This window comes from Polypterus senegalus, chromosome 18 (genome assembly GCF_016835505.1).
Source record: "Polypterus senegalus isolate Bchr_013 chromosome 18, ASM1683550v1, whole genome shotgun sequence".
NCBI lineage: Eukaryota > Metazoa > Chordata > Cladistia > Polypteriformes > Polypteridae > Polypterus > Polypterus senegalus.
The window spans coordinates 75,314,988-75,331,480 of NC_053171.1; the positions used below are offsets into that span (position 1 = coordinate 75,314,988).

The 16,493-nt window shown below is 44.0% G+C and overlaps 1 protein-coding gene across 1 annotated transcript in view; it reads right to left on the minus strand.

Moving 5' to 3' along the window:
• The window catches only part of lmtk3 (lemur tyrosine kinase 3), a 129,796-nt gene that overhangs the window by 55,636 nt on the left and 57,667 nt on the right, over positions 1 to 16,493 (minus strand). Inside the window, exon 2 of the mRNA XM_039741521.1 lies at positions 8,710 to 8,849. Coding sequence (XP_039597455.1) covers positions 8,710 to 8,849 — 140 coding nt within the window. The remainder of the gene's footprint in view (positions 1 to 8,709; positions 8,850 to 16,493) is intronic.

A 16,493-nucleotide genomic window follows, 5' to 3' on the forward strand; every position in this document is an offset into this window, starting at 1 on the left:
AAAACCACCAAGTGCATTCAGTTGATTTGTACCTGTGCTTATTCTGTTATGTTCCTTGTGTTTTATCGGTGGTTCCCCAGTCCTTATTCGGGGTATTTTCGCCCATTCATCCTTGCTAAAGACTTCTAATTCTGCAAGATTCTTGAGCCATCTTGCATGCGCTGCACTTCTAAGATCTATCCACAGATTCATGTTTAGGTCAGGGGACTGTAAGGGCCATGGCAAAACCCTCAGCTTACCCCTGCTGAGGTATTCCATTGTAGATTCTCAGGTGTATTTCACATCATTATCTTGTTGTAGGACTCATCCTCTTTTTAACTTCTCCTTTTTAACAGATGATGTGATGTTTGCTTCCAGAATCTGCGGGTATATATTTGAATCCACTCTTCCCTCTCTGTGGTGTGCTGGCACCTGCCTTGTGCCCTGTGTTGGCTGCGATTGGCTCCAGCAGACCCCCGTGACCCTGTGTTAGGATATAGCGGATTGGACAATGACTGACTGACTGACTGACTCTTCCCTCTACCAATGACATGTTCCCTGTGGCACTGGCTGCAACACAATCCCAAAGCCTGATGGATCTACCGCCATTCTTAATAATTGCAGACGTGTTCTTTTCCAGGAATTCGGCACCCTTTTGTCTCCAAACATACCTTTACACATTTTGGCCAAAAAGTTCTAATTTGACTTCATCAGTCCACAGGACTTGTTTCTAAAATGCATTAGGTTCAGATGCAAGAAAAGGTTTCCTTCTGCTGACTCTACCATGAAGGTCATATTTGTTCAGGTGTCGCTGCATAGTAGAACAGAGGACCACCACTCTAAAGTCTGCTAAATCTTCCTGAAGGTCTTTTGAAATCAAATAGGGCTTTTAATTTGCCTTTCTAGCAATCCAACGAGCAGTTCTCTTAGAAAGTTTTCTTGTTCTTCCAGACCTCAACTTGACCTCCACCATTCCTGTTAATTGCCATTTCTTAATAACATAACAAACAGAGAAAACAGCTACCTGAAAACGCTGTGCTATCTCCTTGTAGCCTTTATTACTTAATGAACATCAATTATTTTATTTTTCCAAGTGCTACTTAGAGGAGCCCACAGCTGCTGATTACTGGGTCAAGGTTTGAGGAGTCAGAGAATTTACACAGCTTTGAAATTTGCATCACCTGGGGCTTCCTAAGGATGACTGTGAACAAGCCATAGTCCTAACGGGCTAATGGAGGTCTGAGACCGCCTTAGGAAAGGTTTTCTGAGACCTCAAATATCTTGGAGTGCCAAAATGTTTGGATGGTGCTTCTTTGCTTTTTTCACTTTACAGTTATACAAAATATAAACAATGTACTAGACTTGCATAAAATGCAGAAAAGGAATGTGTCATCTTTAACTTTATGCCTTTTTCATCTTCTGCTCACTCAATGATTCACAGTAACAGACAATTCAAGCAAGGGGGCCCACACTTTTGCATGCCACTCTTAATGAATATTTACAGTGAGAACGCAGGTGGCAGTACAAAGAGAAGTGATATTGGCTCCTAACGTGATGATCACAGACCAGTCACAGGGGTGTCAGGGGGCTCACACAGGCACTTCCCAGTAGTTGCTAAGGTTTACAGGCTCATAATTTCATTAGAGTCACGTGTGATGCACTTAACTCCACAAAACCGCTGGTTGGATTGCCTCTTCCATCTCTGAAGAACATTTCTCATTCTACTTGTGCTCTGAATGCATTGTAAAGAAGTATGTAAAAGTAAAATGTCTTCAGTAAAGATAAAACGGTTATTCCAGAATTTTTGTAGCACTTTGTCGAACCTAGCCAAGGATATCAAAAGTAATGAGATCTTTATTTCTACATTCAAATCATTTTGCTGCAGAAGATCCCTGATTGGGTGATACTCTACTGTAAGTTTTTACCTAAAAAAAGTGGGAGTGATCTCCCCTAGACTTTCTCGTATACTCAGATATGGGGATGGATATGAGGAGTAAACCGCAAGAAAATGAATATATTTTTATATTATGTACATTAAAAAACCATCAACAACAAATCAAATCAAATTAATAATATATTGAACAATTATTATAAAAGTAAAGTTGAATAAATCGGACTCTGCGGCTGCATGAAAGAAATGTACCACTTCCAGTTAGCGGAAATAGATCAAAAATTGATAGAAATCTACGTTTTATACCTAATACTTGTATGTAAAATTTAGTTGACCTAAGTGAAAGAGTACTCAAGTTATTGTGTTGACACACACACACAGACATAATTCCAAAAATGGCATTTCTGGACTCAGGGAGGTCTAAAACGTCGAAGTTCATCAAAATCTCAAAATCGAATTTTTGGACTATTACAATACTTTCCTTACGAGAAAGTAAATCGGATTCAGGGAGGTCTAAAACATTGAGATTCATCAAAATCTCGAAATCGAATTTTTGGACTATTACAATACTTTCCCTATACTTTGTATATGAGAAAGTAAAAAAGACAACAAAAGGTACTCTTGAAAGAAAAAGTCATCCAGTTTTGACTACAGTTTGCCAAAAGGCATGCAGAAAACTCTAAGACACTGTGACCATCTGTATTGTTCCATACAGGGACTTGAGACTACTCTACTTAATTGGCATGTCAAAGGATTTTAGTGACATTGAAGAAGAAAAGTAAAACATAGCCAAGGTTATTGCACTATAGGGCAAGAGCTTATTAGATTAAAGGAAGCACAATGAATCACTGTATCACATAAGATAACATGGATTGATATATTTCCTTCAATGCTGAAATGTAGTTGGTTTAGATGGTGCTCATTGTGAAAGTGACTGTATAAAAGACAGAATCAAAGTGGATGACTTCGAAGATCACATATTCTCTTATTTTCAATTAAGATCAGAAGAGGAAAGCCCCTCAGAACAGCATTGAACACCAGAAGGAAGACTTTATACACCTAAATTGACCTAAAATGCTCTATCTTTGGTATTCAAGGAAAAGTAGAGTATTGTAACGATCTGGGAAAGAAATTGCCACTGGGCAGAGTGTTTAATTATAAATAGTTAAAAGAAAAAAAAAAAGGGGGCGGGCAGAGACACAACTGCCACTCTTAATAAAACAGCCTCTGGGGTGCTTGTATGTGGGTTGGATTTGAGTGGGGTGGTTTTTTTTTTGGCTGTTTTTTCTTTTTCCTGACTACGTTGTGGTTGTCGGCTTGTTGAAGTAAGAAGTAAAGTGAATAAAAAACATTGATTACTTCTTTTATTTGATAATTTACCACCACTTGTTTGCGAGATTCATTTGCCCGTCTGGGAAGGGATACTACACTGGTGTCAGATGCGGAACGAGGTATCCCATTGAGACGGCTGTTGCAAGAAACAGAGGACGTGAAAATGGCGGATGAAGAATTTCCTCCTCCACCCTGGTGGTTACTGCAGTGCAAAGAAGAACCCGAGGTCAAACATGAAGAACTGAGAGGCGTGAGGGAAAGGTATGATTTACCAAGGTTGAAACCGGGACGCTACAACGGGACGGGCAGCTGGGAAGCCTTTTGGAACAGGTTTGAAATTGTTGCAGAGGCGAATAGATGGGGAGTCAAGGATAGAGCAGTGCAGTTGGTGGCAGCGTTGGAAGGGGAGACTTGGAAAATCCTTGAGGATGTTCTGCGCGAGGATTTAACAGACTTAGGACTGCTTTTGAAGGCCATTGAGCGTCGTTTCGGGAGGACAGAAACCATATTAGGACTGCAAAGGCAACTGCACGAACGAACTTGGAGGTCTGGAGAACGTTTAGGAACATTTGGCGCGGAAGTGCAGGGGCTGGTGGGGCGAGCCTATGCACATTTCTGCCGGGTCGAATTGGCACGTGACGCATTTCTCCGTGGACTTGAACCTAAAGCGTTGCACCACCACGCTCAACTTGCCCGGCCAGCAACTCTAGAAGCAGCCCTTGAGCAGGCTGTAGAGTTTGAATTGGTATGTGAGGGGGAATCGACTTATACAGATGGTCGGGAGAGGAAGCGAAAGGAAAGAATGTTTCGCCAGCCACCACTCAGGAGGAACTCCCCCGGTGGGACTAAACCTTATGAGAACATCAGCTACGGCCGCTACACCACCTACTTGCTGGCGCTATGGCCAACCCAGGCATCTTTGTCGATTTTGTCATTTCCGTCCAGCAACTATTCTGGGCTCCAGAGAAATGTCGGGAAGCATCCAGGGTTCGGAGTAAGCGGGACATTTCCAGACCCTTTAGTAGTCCCACTGCAACCGACAACAAATGCGGGCCGGGACGAGTCGGTGATCCCGGTGGGACAGCTAGGCTGTGGAGATTATTGTCATTTGCCTATTCAAATTTGGGAAACTGATGTGAAGGCTTTGATAGATACGTCTACTGTAGTGCGATGTGATCTGCTACCTAAAAACTGCCCCCTACAAGCCATTCCCGGCTAATTCGTTACTGCCACCGGTGAGCATGCTATGATGGAGGGCCGGACCACTGCTCTTCTAAGAATAGGAGGACATGTTTGGACATTCCCTGTTTGGGTAGCGAAAATTAGAGACGCTTGCATCTTGGGTGTAGAGTTTTTGACTAAAACCCAGGCACAGATTGACTTTGGCCACGGGACTCTGTTGATACCTGGCAGTGCATCCTGTAAATTGATGGGCTGTCAATTTCAGTGGGGACCACCTCCCCATTCTGTCAATCAACTGGGAGCCTTCCCCACCCCTGTGAGCAATAACGGTGGGCAATGGAACGATATCCTGGAAGACTTTTGGGAAAGAAGCTGCCAGGAATAAAGGAACCTCAGCGACAACAACTTAAGGATGTATTGGAGGAATTTGGAGACTGTTTCGCCACCTCTTCTAAGGACATCGAGTGAACTCACCTCGTCCACTATCACATCGACACGGGAGATGCGCACCCGATCAAACAACATCCGCGGCGCATTCCCCTGGCACGACAGATCGAGGCAGATCGGTTGGTACTTGAGATGTTGAATTCTGGAATTATTGAACCATCAAATTCTCCTTGGTGCTCCCCTGTTGTTTTGGTTAAAAAGAAATCAGGAAAATGGCGTTTCTGTGTTGACTACCGCCGGTTGAATGCAGTTACGTAAAAAGATTCGTATCCGCTTCCTAGAATCGATGAGGCCCTTGATCTGGTGTCTGGGTGGCGTTGGTTCTCCACGCTAGATTTGAGAAGAGGCTACTGGCAGGTGGAGTTAGCCCCGGAAGCCAAGGAAAAAACTGCATTTTCAACCGGGGGTGGGCTTTGGCAGTTTCGAGTGCTCCCTTTCGGATTGGCAATGCGCCGGCAACTTTTGAACGGCTAATGGACCGTGTCCTCTCGGGCATCCCTCGTTCTAGATGCCTGGTATATTTGGAAGATGTGATGGCACATGGACCCACGTTTGAAACTGCTTTGCACTCCCTTAGAACCATACTAGCGAAATTGCGGGAGGCAGGACTTAAGCTACACCCTGATAAGTGCCAATTGCTGCGTCAAGATGTCACCTACTTGGGACACAGAGTAAGTGAAAGTGGGGTGGCCACAGAAGACAGCAAGACTCGAGCGATCCGTGACTGGCCAACTCCAGTTAATGTATGGCAAATCCGGAGGTTCCTCGGATTGGCATCCTACTATCGGAGTTTTGTTCCTGGTTTCGCTACGGTGGCTGCTCCCCTTCACCGGCTAACAATGAAGGGTCAGTATTTCCACTGGGGAGCAGAGGAACAGTCCACTTTCCAAGCCCTGAAAGATACCTTATGCCAGGCTCCCATCTTAGCCCCACCTGACCCTGCCCTGCCTTTTGTTTTAAACACGGATGGCAGCAATGTGGGTCTAGGTGCCATCCTGTCACAAACATACTCCCAGGGAGAACGAGTAGTTGCTTATTTCAGCCGAGCCCTAAGCAAGAAGAAAGAAACTACTGTGTCACATGGAGAGAGCTCCTGGCAGTAGTGAAAGCAATCCGGCATTTTCAACACTACTTGCAAGGGACTGCATTTACACTGTGCAGCAATCATGCATCCTTACAATGGCTAATGTCTTTTAGGGAGCCGGAGGGGCAAGTGGCAAGGTGGCTGGAATGGCTACAGTCGTTTCAGTTTGAAATCCAACATCACCAGGGGGGTCAACATCACAACGCAGATGTGCTCAGACAAACTGTGACTACTGCCGCCGTCAGGAGGACCGAGAGCGAACAGGGGAGATGAGACACAGTTGCTCAATGTTAGCGCTGTCTAAGGGGCAATGAGATTGGGGGTTTTCGCAGAACCAGGATCTAGAGATAAAGAAAGTTAGAGCCTGGGTGACAGACAATCAACAACCTAATTGGGAGGAGGTAGCCCCAGAGGGTATGACTGTTAAGGGTCTCTGGGCCCAGTGGGACAATTTGACCATTTGGGATGGGGTGCTGATGAGAAGATGGCGAGCCCCTGCCACTGGAGAGATCACTTGGCAGGTGATAGTGCCAAAGGGGAAACAGGATGATGTTCTTAACTCGGTGCATGGGGGTGTGGGCTCTGGCCACTTTGGGGTTAGTAAGTAGTTAGTAAGCTCTGACAGATGTTTTACTGGGGGCGGTGCTGATGAGATGTTGAAGATTACTGCTGCCATTGTGACGTGTGCACTGCGCGAAAAGGGCCTCCTGAACAATCGGTTGCCCCCTTTCAACAATATCAAGTCGGTCTATCTATGGAGTGGGTTGGAATAGATATATTGGGGCCTTTTCCCCATTTGCGTCAGGGAAATAGGTACATCCTTGTTGGGGTAGACTATTTCTCCAAGTGGCCGGAGGCGTACCCTATTCCAAGCCAAGATATGGAAACCGTGGCTACTGCCCTAGTTGAAGGCATGTTTAGTAGGTTTGGCATGCCGCTAGAACTCCATTCAGACCAGGGGCGTAATTTTGAAAGTAAAGTTTTTCATTATGTGTGCGATCTGCTACACATTCGGAAAATGCGCACCACCCCGCTTCACCCCCAGAGCGACGGTTTGGCCGAGCGATTCCAGGTCCAGGAGTCTACGCAGTGCAGCCCTGTCATGTTGATGCTGGGCCGGGAATTGAGAACCCCAGCCTCTCTCGAGCATTGTTTGCCACCAGAAAGGGAAGAACATAAATCTGGACAAGAGTATGCCCGCTGTCTTCAGGACCGAATCGACAGGGCATTTGCACGGGACCATGTGCATAAGGCTGCCCTTACCCAAAAGTGGCATTATGACATCAGAGCCAGAGAACACCTGTACTCCTCCGGCAACCGAGTGTGGGTGTATAGTCCCCGACGGAAGAAAGGTCTCTCCCCCAAACTTGACAGTGCATGGGTGGGCCCTTGCCAAGTCCTCGAGCGCGTGGGCGAAGTAGTGTACTGGGTGCAGATGTCACCAAGGGGACGTCAGGTGTTTCTGCATCAGGATCAGTTGGCGCCTTACCGGGGAAGGTTTCATGTTGATGAAAGGATCGAAGCACCAGCCGACCGGGATGTAAACCAAGAACAGCTCGACTCGGCACTGGAGACGGTCGGAACAGAAATACCTTCTACAGACGACGTCACGCGTCCTGAGCGGCCCAGACAAATCATCCGATTACCAGCTCGTTATCAACAGTTTGAAGTGTCCTCGGGAGCAAGGAGCTAGTTTGGGGGCAGTGTAACGATCTGGGAAAAAAATTGCCACTGGGCACAGTGTTTAATTATAAATAGATAAAAGAAAAAAAAAAGGTGGGCGGGCAGAGACACAACTGCCACTCTTAATAAAACAGCCTCTGGGGTGCTGGGAAGGCGGGGTGCTTGTATGTGGGTTGGGTTTGACTGGGGTGGTTTTTTTTGGCTGTTTTTTCTTTGTCCTGACTACATTGTGGTTGTCGGCTTGTTGAAGTAAAAAGTAAAGTGATAATTTACCACCACTTGTCTGCGAGATTCATTTGCCCGTCTGGGAAGGGAAACTGTAGTATATTTATTTATTATTTTTATTCATTTTAGTGAACAAGAATTAAATATGCATTCCACTTATGTTCCTGGAAGGCCTATTCTGAGCTACACAGTAAGGCTTTGGTGGAATTAGATGCTAAAGCCCTGCATGGCCACTGATAAACTCACCCCTTAGTTTTTAGAATTACATGTTTACATGGTCCTTATTGTCAAGTTTATAGAGCTCAGTAAAATTCCTACTTGCATGTGTTAATCAACATGCAACACGTTGCCACTCTCCATGTGACAATGATTTAAAGGTTAGAACAATCATACACCAAAACCTCTGCCTTCCTTACCCGAGAAATTTCAGATCGTAGATAAAAAGAAAATGGCTAAGCAATAGTCATTCAAAGCTTAATACCTATTATTAAATACTATTATTAAACAAGTAAATAAATGAGCAAATTACTTTTTATTACATGTATATAGAATGAATGTAAAGCACATGTACGGTAAGGTTCAATGAAATTAGGGATTGTGGAGTCCTGGAGTCTATCCTGGAATCTCTGGGTGCCATCCAGTCCACTGTAGGGCACACTTGATCCACTCTGTTTCATACAGGATCTACTAAATTATTCCATCCTGCATTACTTTTGGAAAAAGAAACCAACAAACCACAAGAAAAACTTATGCAGACAAGAGAAGAACATGCAAACTCCACTCAAAAAATAACTACGATGGTACTAGAGCTTCACCCTTTAGGCCAAAATGACATAAAGTTAAAAACAACCATAAAGTCACAGACTGGCACAAATCTGATACTTACATTGAAGCCAACGGCACCCCTCTTACAGCAAAGGCAGGCCAGCAGGAGCAAGACGAAGGAGAAAAGCCCGGAGCCCGAAATCAGGACGACCACATAGGGAGGTGGGGCCAAGGGTGAGGCGCGGGATTGGACCACCCCATCTGAGACCAAACAAAAGTGTGCACAGTTAGATGATCAATGTTTCCATTGAGAATCCCCCTTCTCTCCCTCTTTCTCCATCAAAGAAGTTACTTGTCTTTCGTGGTTTCTAAAATCCATTCCTCTCTCTCTCACCACCACTATCACCACCCCCTTCTCTCAAACATTTTGCCACTAAACAAAAGCTTTCCTTACAAGCCATTGTCATAACAAAACTTCTGTTCTGTGATGGAGAGAGAAAGAGAGAGGGAAATAAGACAACAAGTGGTTATTGAAATATAAAAGGACTCTAGAGGGACAAGGTGTGGCTGGAAACACTAGCTGATCTACAGTAGAAACCTAAAGTGCAGAAAGGGGAGAGAGGTCGGGAATCAAGAAAACGCCATTATCTAGCTATAGGCGCGAGCTAAAGGGATAAACAGTTAAGGAAAAAGGGTACAGTATAGATCAGCTGAAAAAGGAGGTAGGCTGCCCAGATTTTGGCTAAAGTCCAACGTCCAATAAAGTGTTGAGCAAATCTGGCCGTTTGGAACAGTAGCCATGCTTGTGAGGCAAGAGATCTTAGGCAGTGAAACAAAAGAGGAAAGCTTTGAGAGAGCCAGCCACCAGAAGAAACTGGTCAGTTCAAGAGTTTCAGATGACATGCTTTTGGGAAAATCAAGTGGGTGGACGTAGGAAGGAAGTAAGAATCGAGTAAGGAGGAACCATCGAGATTACAGAGGGGAGGCATTGTTTGGTTAGCAATATACCTCAAGGTGGATCAGTCTAAAGGCAGTACCATCTGTGAAAAGACAAAGGTGAGTTAGGTTAAGGAGGAAATGTTTCGATTGTTTTTTCTTTTTTATAAACCTGTCTGAAGGAGTACATTTACCCATAGAGGTCAACAAGGATAACAGAAACTGGCTAAGTGCCACTGATACTGTAACAGAAATGATGCATTCAAAATGAAGAAATGCATGTAAGGCTGTGAGGGCTTGGTGGTACAAAGAGGGGTAGAGTCTAATAAATGAGGCTTAAGGCACAGAGGACGTTACAACACCTGCAGTCGAATTTCAATTGAGGTAATGTTCATTTCAGTTATTTACATCGGAGTCTGCAACTTGTTTTCTGTTTGCAGAGCAATGACTTGAATTTTATTCTTGGAGGGGAAGTAAACTGATATAAAAAAAACACAAAAAAAACTAAGCACAGTGGGGTCATCGCACACATATGAGCTGAGGCAAAATTCTCGCAGAGCAAAAACTGCTTAGGCCTGGTCGGAGCAGAACAGCTACCTAAACCTCCCCAAACACGCACAAACGTAACAGCTGAATTTGAACCCTGGTCCAATGTCCGCCTAGCATTTGTCTGAGTTTCATATACTTCTGAGCTTATGCTTAAAAGCTGATGCTGTTATTTTATTATTCATTATGATAAATGTATTTCTTCTAATTTTATATAACCCCCTTAATAGAAAATGTTATATTTATGACATAACTATCCTTCTATAGTACTAAGTTTCCTGTTTTTTATACACAGCTGGGTCATAAAAAATTAGGACATTGTTCTTTTACTTTTTGGAAAACAGGGAGTACAAGGAGAAACTCACACATCTCCTAAAATAAGAATAAAAATAATGCATTTAAAATGTCATGTACATCCTAAGCAAACAGGACTATTAATCAAATTGTGGTCATCTAAGGTTAATTAACATTTGCCACGTCACATTAGCAACTAGGTGTAACCAATCATGTTAAACGTCTTCTGATTATGTAATGAATTCCTTTTTTGAATAGCGACCCAATCAATGAATTTTATAAATAAATATAGCGCAGAGGACACTTTTTCTTTCTAACTGGGGGCTTTGCCCCCTCTTGCTTCACTCGCCAAACCCCCGGCCTGCGCTACACACCAGCCACTTCACGTCTCTGTTGCTCGCATGTGTGGATTTCACTTTCACCAAACAACAATTCTCGCAGATACGCCTCTTCATTGGGAACAAACACTGCTTTTCCCTGATGGCAACACTAATGAGACGATCTACAAGTCTCAGATCTAAAGTTTAAACCCGAACAATATCTACATTCTTCTGTCATATCAACTTTATCCATATATTCAATCTCATTTCGCTTTTCTGTAATTTCACCAAGTAATAATTTCCGTTTGTTAGCGCTAATGCAATCTATACTATCGGTTTTTTGAGACTTTCGAATTTTAGTACTTTCATAATCTCTAACCTGCTCTGCATGTGTACCACGCCAACGTTTTTGAATTCTTTATGACATTCTACTTTGTCTTCTACTCTTTGTCTTTTATTTCCGACCCCCCTTGGAGCTGAGAGCGCAAGAATTGTGTCTGACAAGTGAGTGGACCGTGGACACACCAGCCACTTTGTGTCTCTGCCACTCACGTATGTGGATTTCCCTTTCACCAAACATCAAATGTTTTAATTCTCACAAATAGGCCTCTTCATTGGGAAGAAACACTACTTTTCCCTGATGGCAACATGAATTAGACGATCTACAAGTCTCAGACATAATGTTTAAATCCAAACAATATCTACATACTTCTGTCACATCAACTATATCCATAATATTCGATCTCTTTTCGCTTTTCCATTATTTCACCGAGTAATAATTTCTGTTTGTTTGCACTAATGCGATCTTTACTATCATTTTTTTGAGACTTTTGAATTTTAGTACTTTCATTATCTCTAACCTGCTCTGCATGTGTATCGCACCAACGTTTTTGAATTCTTTACGACATTCTACTTTGTCATCTACTCTTTGTCTTTTATTTCCAGCCACAGGCATGGCTCTTGGCATAAAGTCTTGTCTCGTGGGACATGAAAGTATCTCTCTGAATAAGTCACGTCTCATCCCAGGCTAAAAAGTCACGTCTCGTCTCAGGACTTTTTTATTATAATAGAGAGACATGCAGCTATGGGCTGGCACCCTGCCCGGAGTTTGTTTCCTGCCTTGCGCCCTGTGTTGGCTGGGATTGGCTCCAGCAGACCCCCATGACACTGTAGTTAGGATATAGCGGGTTAGATAATGGATGAATGGATGGACATGTGGCTAACATGTAATGCACTTGTGACCTCTTTCAAGATTTAGATAAAGAATAACGATTGATGCTTTCTCCTGCCTGTGTTTTATTGCTTAAATTGGGGCATTCTAGTGAGGGGTATCTGTATTCATAATTTTCTTCCACGCTCATTCCCAAAAACTGTGACAAAAAGCTGTATAAGTAGAAGAATCCCTCAACCTTTGGCTTGAAAAACCATGAAGCAGCACGAGAAGCTCTGAGGAGCTCAAATGAGCACAAAGGCCCAGAAGGAGTTACCTTAAACAACAAAAACACTTCAAGGCAAAAAAAAAAGGCCCAAAAAACACAAACCAGAAAGGAAAATCAAAAACAAGGCATAGGGGTCAAAATAATCACCAGCTATTTTGGATTATTTTGGTAGTTTGTATCATACTTTTACCATACTATCCATTCCATGTTTTCATATGGGAGGTATTTTCTGCAAAAAAAGAAAATTATAAAATGAAAATGTAATCTCTCCTTTGCCATTTATTTTTCAAGGTTTATGTGCAAGGATGCTGCAAAAAAATTTAAATAAAATGATTTGCAATTTCACTTTCAGCCTGAACAGTAATGAAGCTGCAAAAATGAAAAGTAAGGTTCTCCTACATAAAAAAAAAAAACTCTGTTGCCCAATAATGCACTGCTTTGTCTTTGATGGCGTGGATCCCCTGCTGAGTCCTCAACCAAACTCAGCTGTTTTGATGGACACCAAGTTACCACAGCAGCCATTCATTGCTACATAATGAATGTACCTGTATGCATTTTTGTTTTGTTGTGTCTTTACAGACTTGCAATGTGGAGCAAACAAGAATCACATGTAAGGGTAGGCAAAACCAGTCATTTGCGTACTCCTGTTTACGCCATGGGCAAGTGAGGCATTCTGGTAGTGGTGGACTTAATCCATCTATAAGGCTGAAAGCCAGAGAACCATGCAGAGAAAGTGCAAACTACACACTGTAAAATTTCAGATATGTGATTTATACTGTGGATGTTGGCTCTGAGAGGGGGTAGTGCTAACCACTGCACCGCCATACCAACCAGTAAGTACTGTTTGTCATCTCTGAGGCTGCAATTAATTGATAGATGTGTTGTGATGCTCAGGTTTGGCTATGATTACTGTCTTCTTCATAATGATTTTATTGCCCTCTTCAAGTTACGTATTTAAAAATTCACTTACATCCTTAAAGATGGTTTACATTTTGATTTCAATTATCACTCACTGATGTTGTCCTTGGCTGCCTCGCTGGTTGCAGCAGTTGGTAGAGACCCAGCCAACTTTACTAAGCGCACACAATATGTGCACTCATCTGTGTGTGTGAATTTTTTACTTCAGAAGAAAACACAATTTTCAGAAAAATGTCTTCAGACTATTTGGGATCAAGTTTTGTCTCTCCTTTTGTAGCTGAAGGATGGAAACTGCTGCTTTGTTCACTGACCCTGCTGGGATACCGATAATGGTTTTGTCAAGCATTTTAACCACTTTTACACTAAGGGGTTTTCGGTAATGCAGCACCTAAATTGCATACAAAACAAATAAACTGCTATTACTCTCTTTATGAAATAAAGGAGTAGCAATTGTCGAAGACTAGCAAGTACAATTTCGAATTTTTAAAAGAAAGTATTTATATGATGTGGAAGTTGACCCGGACACAGACAGGCGGACATGTTGTTTTCAAACCACCACACGTTTATTTACAATATTTACAACAATAGTTATCGTCACACAGACCCAGTTAAATGGTCACACAGACCCAGTCACGTGCACAAACTCCAATTCACAGTCCTGGCCACACAATGCCTTGTCTTCGGCCCACCTCCACAGCTCTCCTGAGCTTCATCCTTCCTCCTCCCGACTCCAGCCTCGAATGAATAGAGACGGCCCCTTTTATTCAGTACCCGGATGAGCACCAGGTGTTCCCGGCATTCCTCCCTTGGCCACGCCCCAGCGTGGCGGAAGTGCCGGCTGTCCTCCCGGCAGCTCTCCGGGTACCGTCCAAAGTCTTCCCCGCACTTCCTGGTGTGGCGGAAGTGTTGGGGTAACAGGTCCCCAAGGCATTGGGGCGCCTCCTGGCGGTGACCACGGGCGCCTACAGGGTGGAGCTTCCATGCCCTGTACCCGTGGCCCCCAGAGCAACCCGGAAGGCAACCCCCACGTGATCCAGGGTGGGCACAGACCCACATCCGGTCCCTCATGACGTCCCGACCGGGTCATGGCCCCTGGCATCCCTGACAATGATTAAAAACCTTTGTTTACACCAACATCAACCAAATAAACCACAAAAAATTGTGCTTTAGGGATTTCTCTTCAAAAAACTGGATTTTACGGTACATAACCAAGACATTTTATGATGCACAACCCTGGATTCAAGTTTAGTTTGTGCTCCAGTCAGTCAGCTGTCACTGTACCAAGTTTAGATGTCATTTCCCATAGCACTGCAAAGTTACACTATATGACATTTAGTCTCTTGCACCTAAACAGTCCTCTCAAAACAAGTATTGCAGTTATATATTTTTTATAAAATATTTTTTAGAATATATAAACACACTATATATCACTATGAAGGAACAAGTAAACAATTTATGCCCACTTCACTCACCATTCCCCGGGGTGGGGCGCTACACGCTAGCCACTTTGCGCTGATGATGAAGCGAATGTACATTTTAAACAGATTAAGATTTTCATGGGAATTGTTACATATACGGTGTGGCACGGTGGCATGGTGGTAGCGCTGCTGCCTTGCAGTAAAGACACCCGGGTTCGCTTTCCGGGTCCTCCCTGTGTGGAGTTTGCATGTTCTCCCCGTGTCTGCATGGGTTTCCTCCCACAGTCCAAAGACATGCAGGTTAGGTGCATTGGCAATTCTAAATTGTCCCTTGTGTGTGCTTGGTGTGTGTGTGTGTGTCTTGCGGTGGGCTGGAAATGCAGCGATACTGTAGAGAAACATACACCTAAACCAGAGATTCTCCAGCCATTTCTCAGCCGCAGGTGGTCGTCACTGGTTCATAAGTATATAAGACGTGTTCACTGTATAATCCACCAACTACACACTTCTTCCCCCCCAATGTCACCGAAGGGATAATTTCCAATCGCACTCCCTTCAACCTCCCTGACCCCCCAGGCACTATTTGATTTATTTTCTTCCTTCCTCTTGGTGGTGTTGGTAGGGTAGCCAGGGGTGGGGGTGAAGCGAGAACAATTAGAAGAAACATGTACTGTACTCTATGCTGAAACTGGAGGAGCACTGCTCAGAAAGTTAACATAGAGAGAAACTGCAGTAGACAGCCTCCGGTTGTGCCAGAACTGTAAAACTGCACTTAGTGACGCTTCAAAGTCATAGTAAGCAGCACTTACAAATCAAACGTAGCCTCAGGTCTTCATCAAACATGTTATTCTCAGTAAAGTCAAAACTTTGCTCAGTCTCTAACTCAAGCTTTGTGCTTAACAATGCGGAACAGTACATAAAGACAAGCCGTTTCATATGCACTATATTTAGGCACAGCAGTGACGTGTACTACAAATGACCAATCATAGACAGTGTAATGGATGGCCGGCCATTTATCCCGGCCAATACCCCCAAGCCGCCAGGTGGAGCCCTCCTTGCAGCGAGGAGGTCCCCAGAAGACCAGCAGGGCATCATGGACATTGGAGTTTTTATGCAAAGCCCTGCTGGATGCCGTGGGGGCCACAGGAGGGAGCTGCAGGGAGGACCGAGGGCTTCTTCGTGCCCTGTGACCCGGAGGTTCGTCACAGGAAGAGCGACGGACTTCCGGGTTGAAGAAAGGGACGATTTACCCTGACCCGGAAGGGAAAAGGACTTGTGGACTATTGGGCAGAAACACTTCCGGGTCAGGGATTATAAAAGGACTATGGGAACTCCCAGACAACGAGCTGAGCTGGGTGGAAGGGTGGCAACGCGTCTGGGAGCTGGAGTATTGGTTATTTGTGTATTATTGTGAGTTATATGAGTATTGTGGAGGAGAGTGTGCTTTGTACACTGTGGAAGAAAAATAAAGTCAACTTGAGGACTTTTACCTGGTGTCTGGAGTCGTGGACAGGGGTTCAAGGGAGCGAGGACGCCCCCTATCGTTCACAACAGCTATACATTATCAGAATGCTCAGAACCTCAGCTGTCCAATGGTAATGAGCCTTTTACTGTATGCGGCTCGACATAGATGGGATATTTGATAAAAGCAGATTAACTCAGCTGTGACACGCTGCTTGCTTCAGAGCATACATGTGCAAATCGTATATATTAACTCTTTCAGGGCGGATGTCGACTTTTGTCAAAATTCAGGGGTAAAGGACGCTACTCAGTTGTAAATGGCGACAGAACTGTTATGTTTTAGTTACTCTCTTTGCTAGAAGGAAAGCTAGCTTTGTTGATTTGACCTCGCCTTCCTGCACGTGTTTGAATCGAGAAGAGCAAACAATCTGTAAAATGGTGCTAGCGTCTGGAGAGAGACCAAAGCCATTGCGTAAAACAAACTGAATGGGACTTTGACTTGTCGGACTCAAGTTTTGATGCCAGTGATCTGGAGATGGAGATCAAAAACGAAATTGACGCCTGCCATCAGCT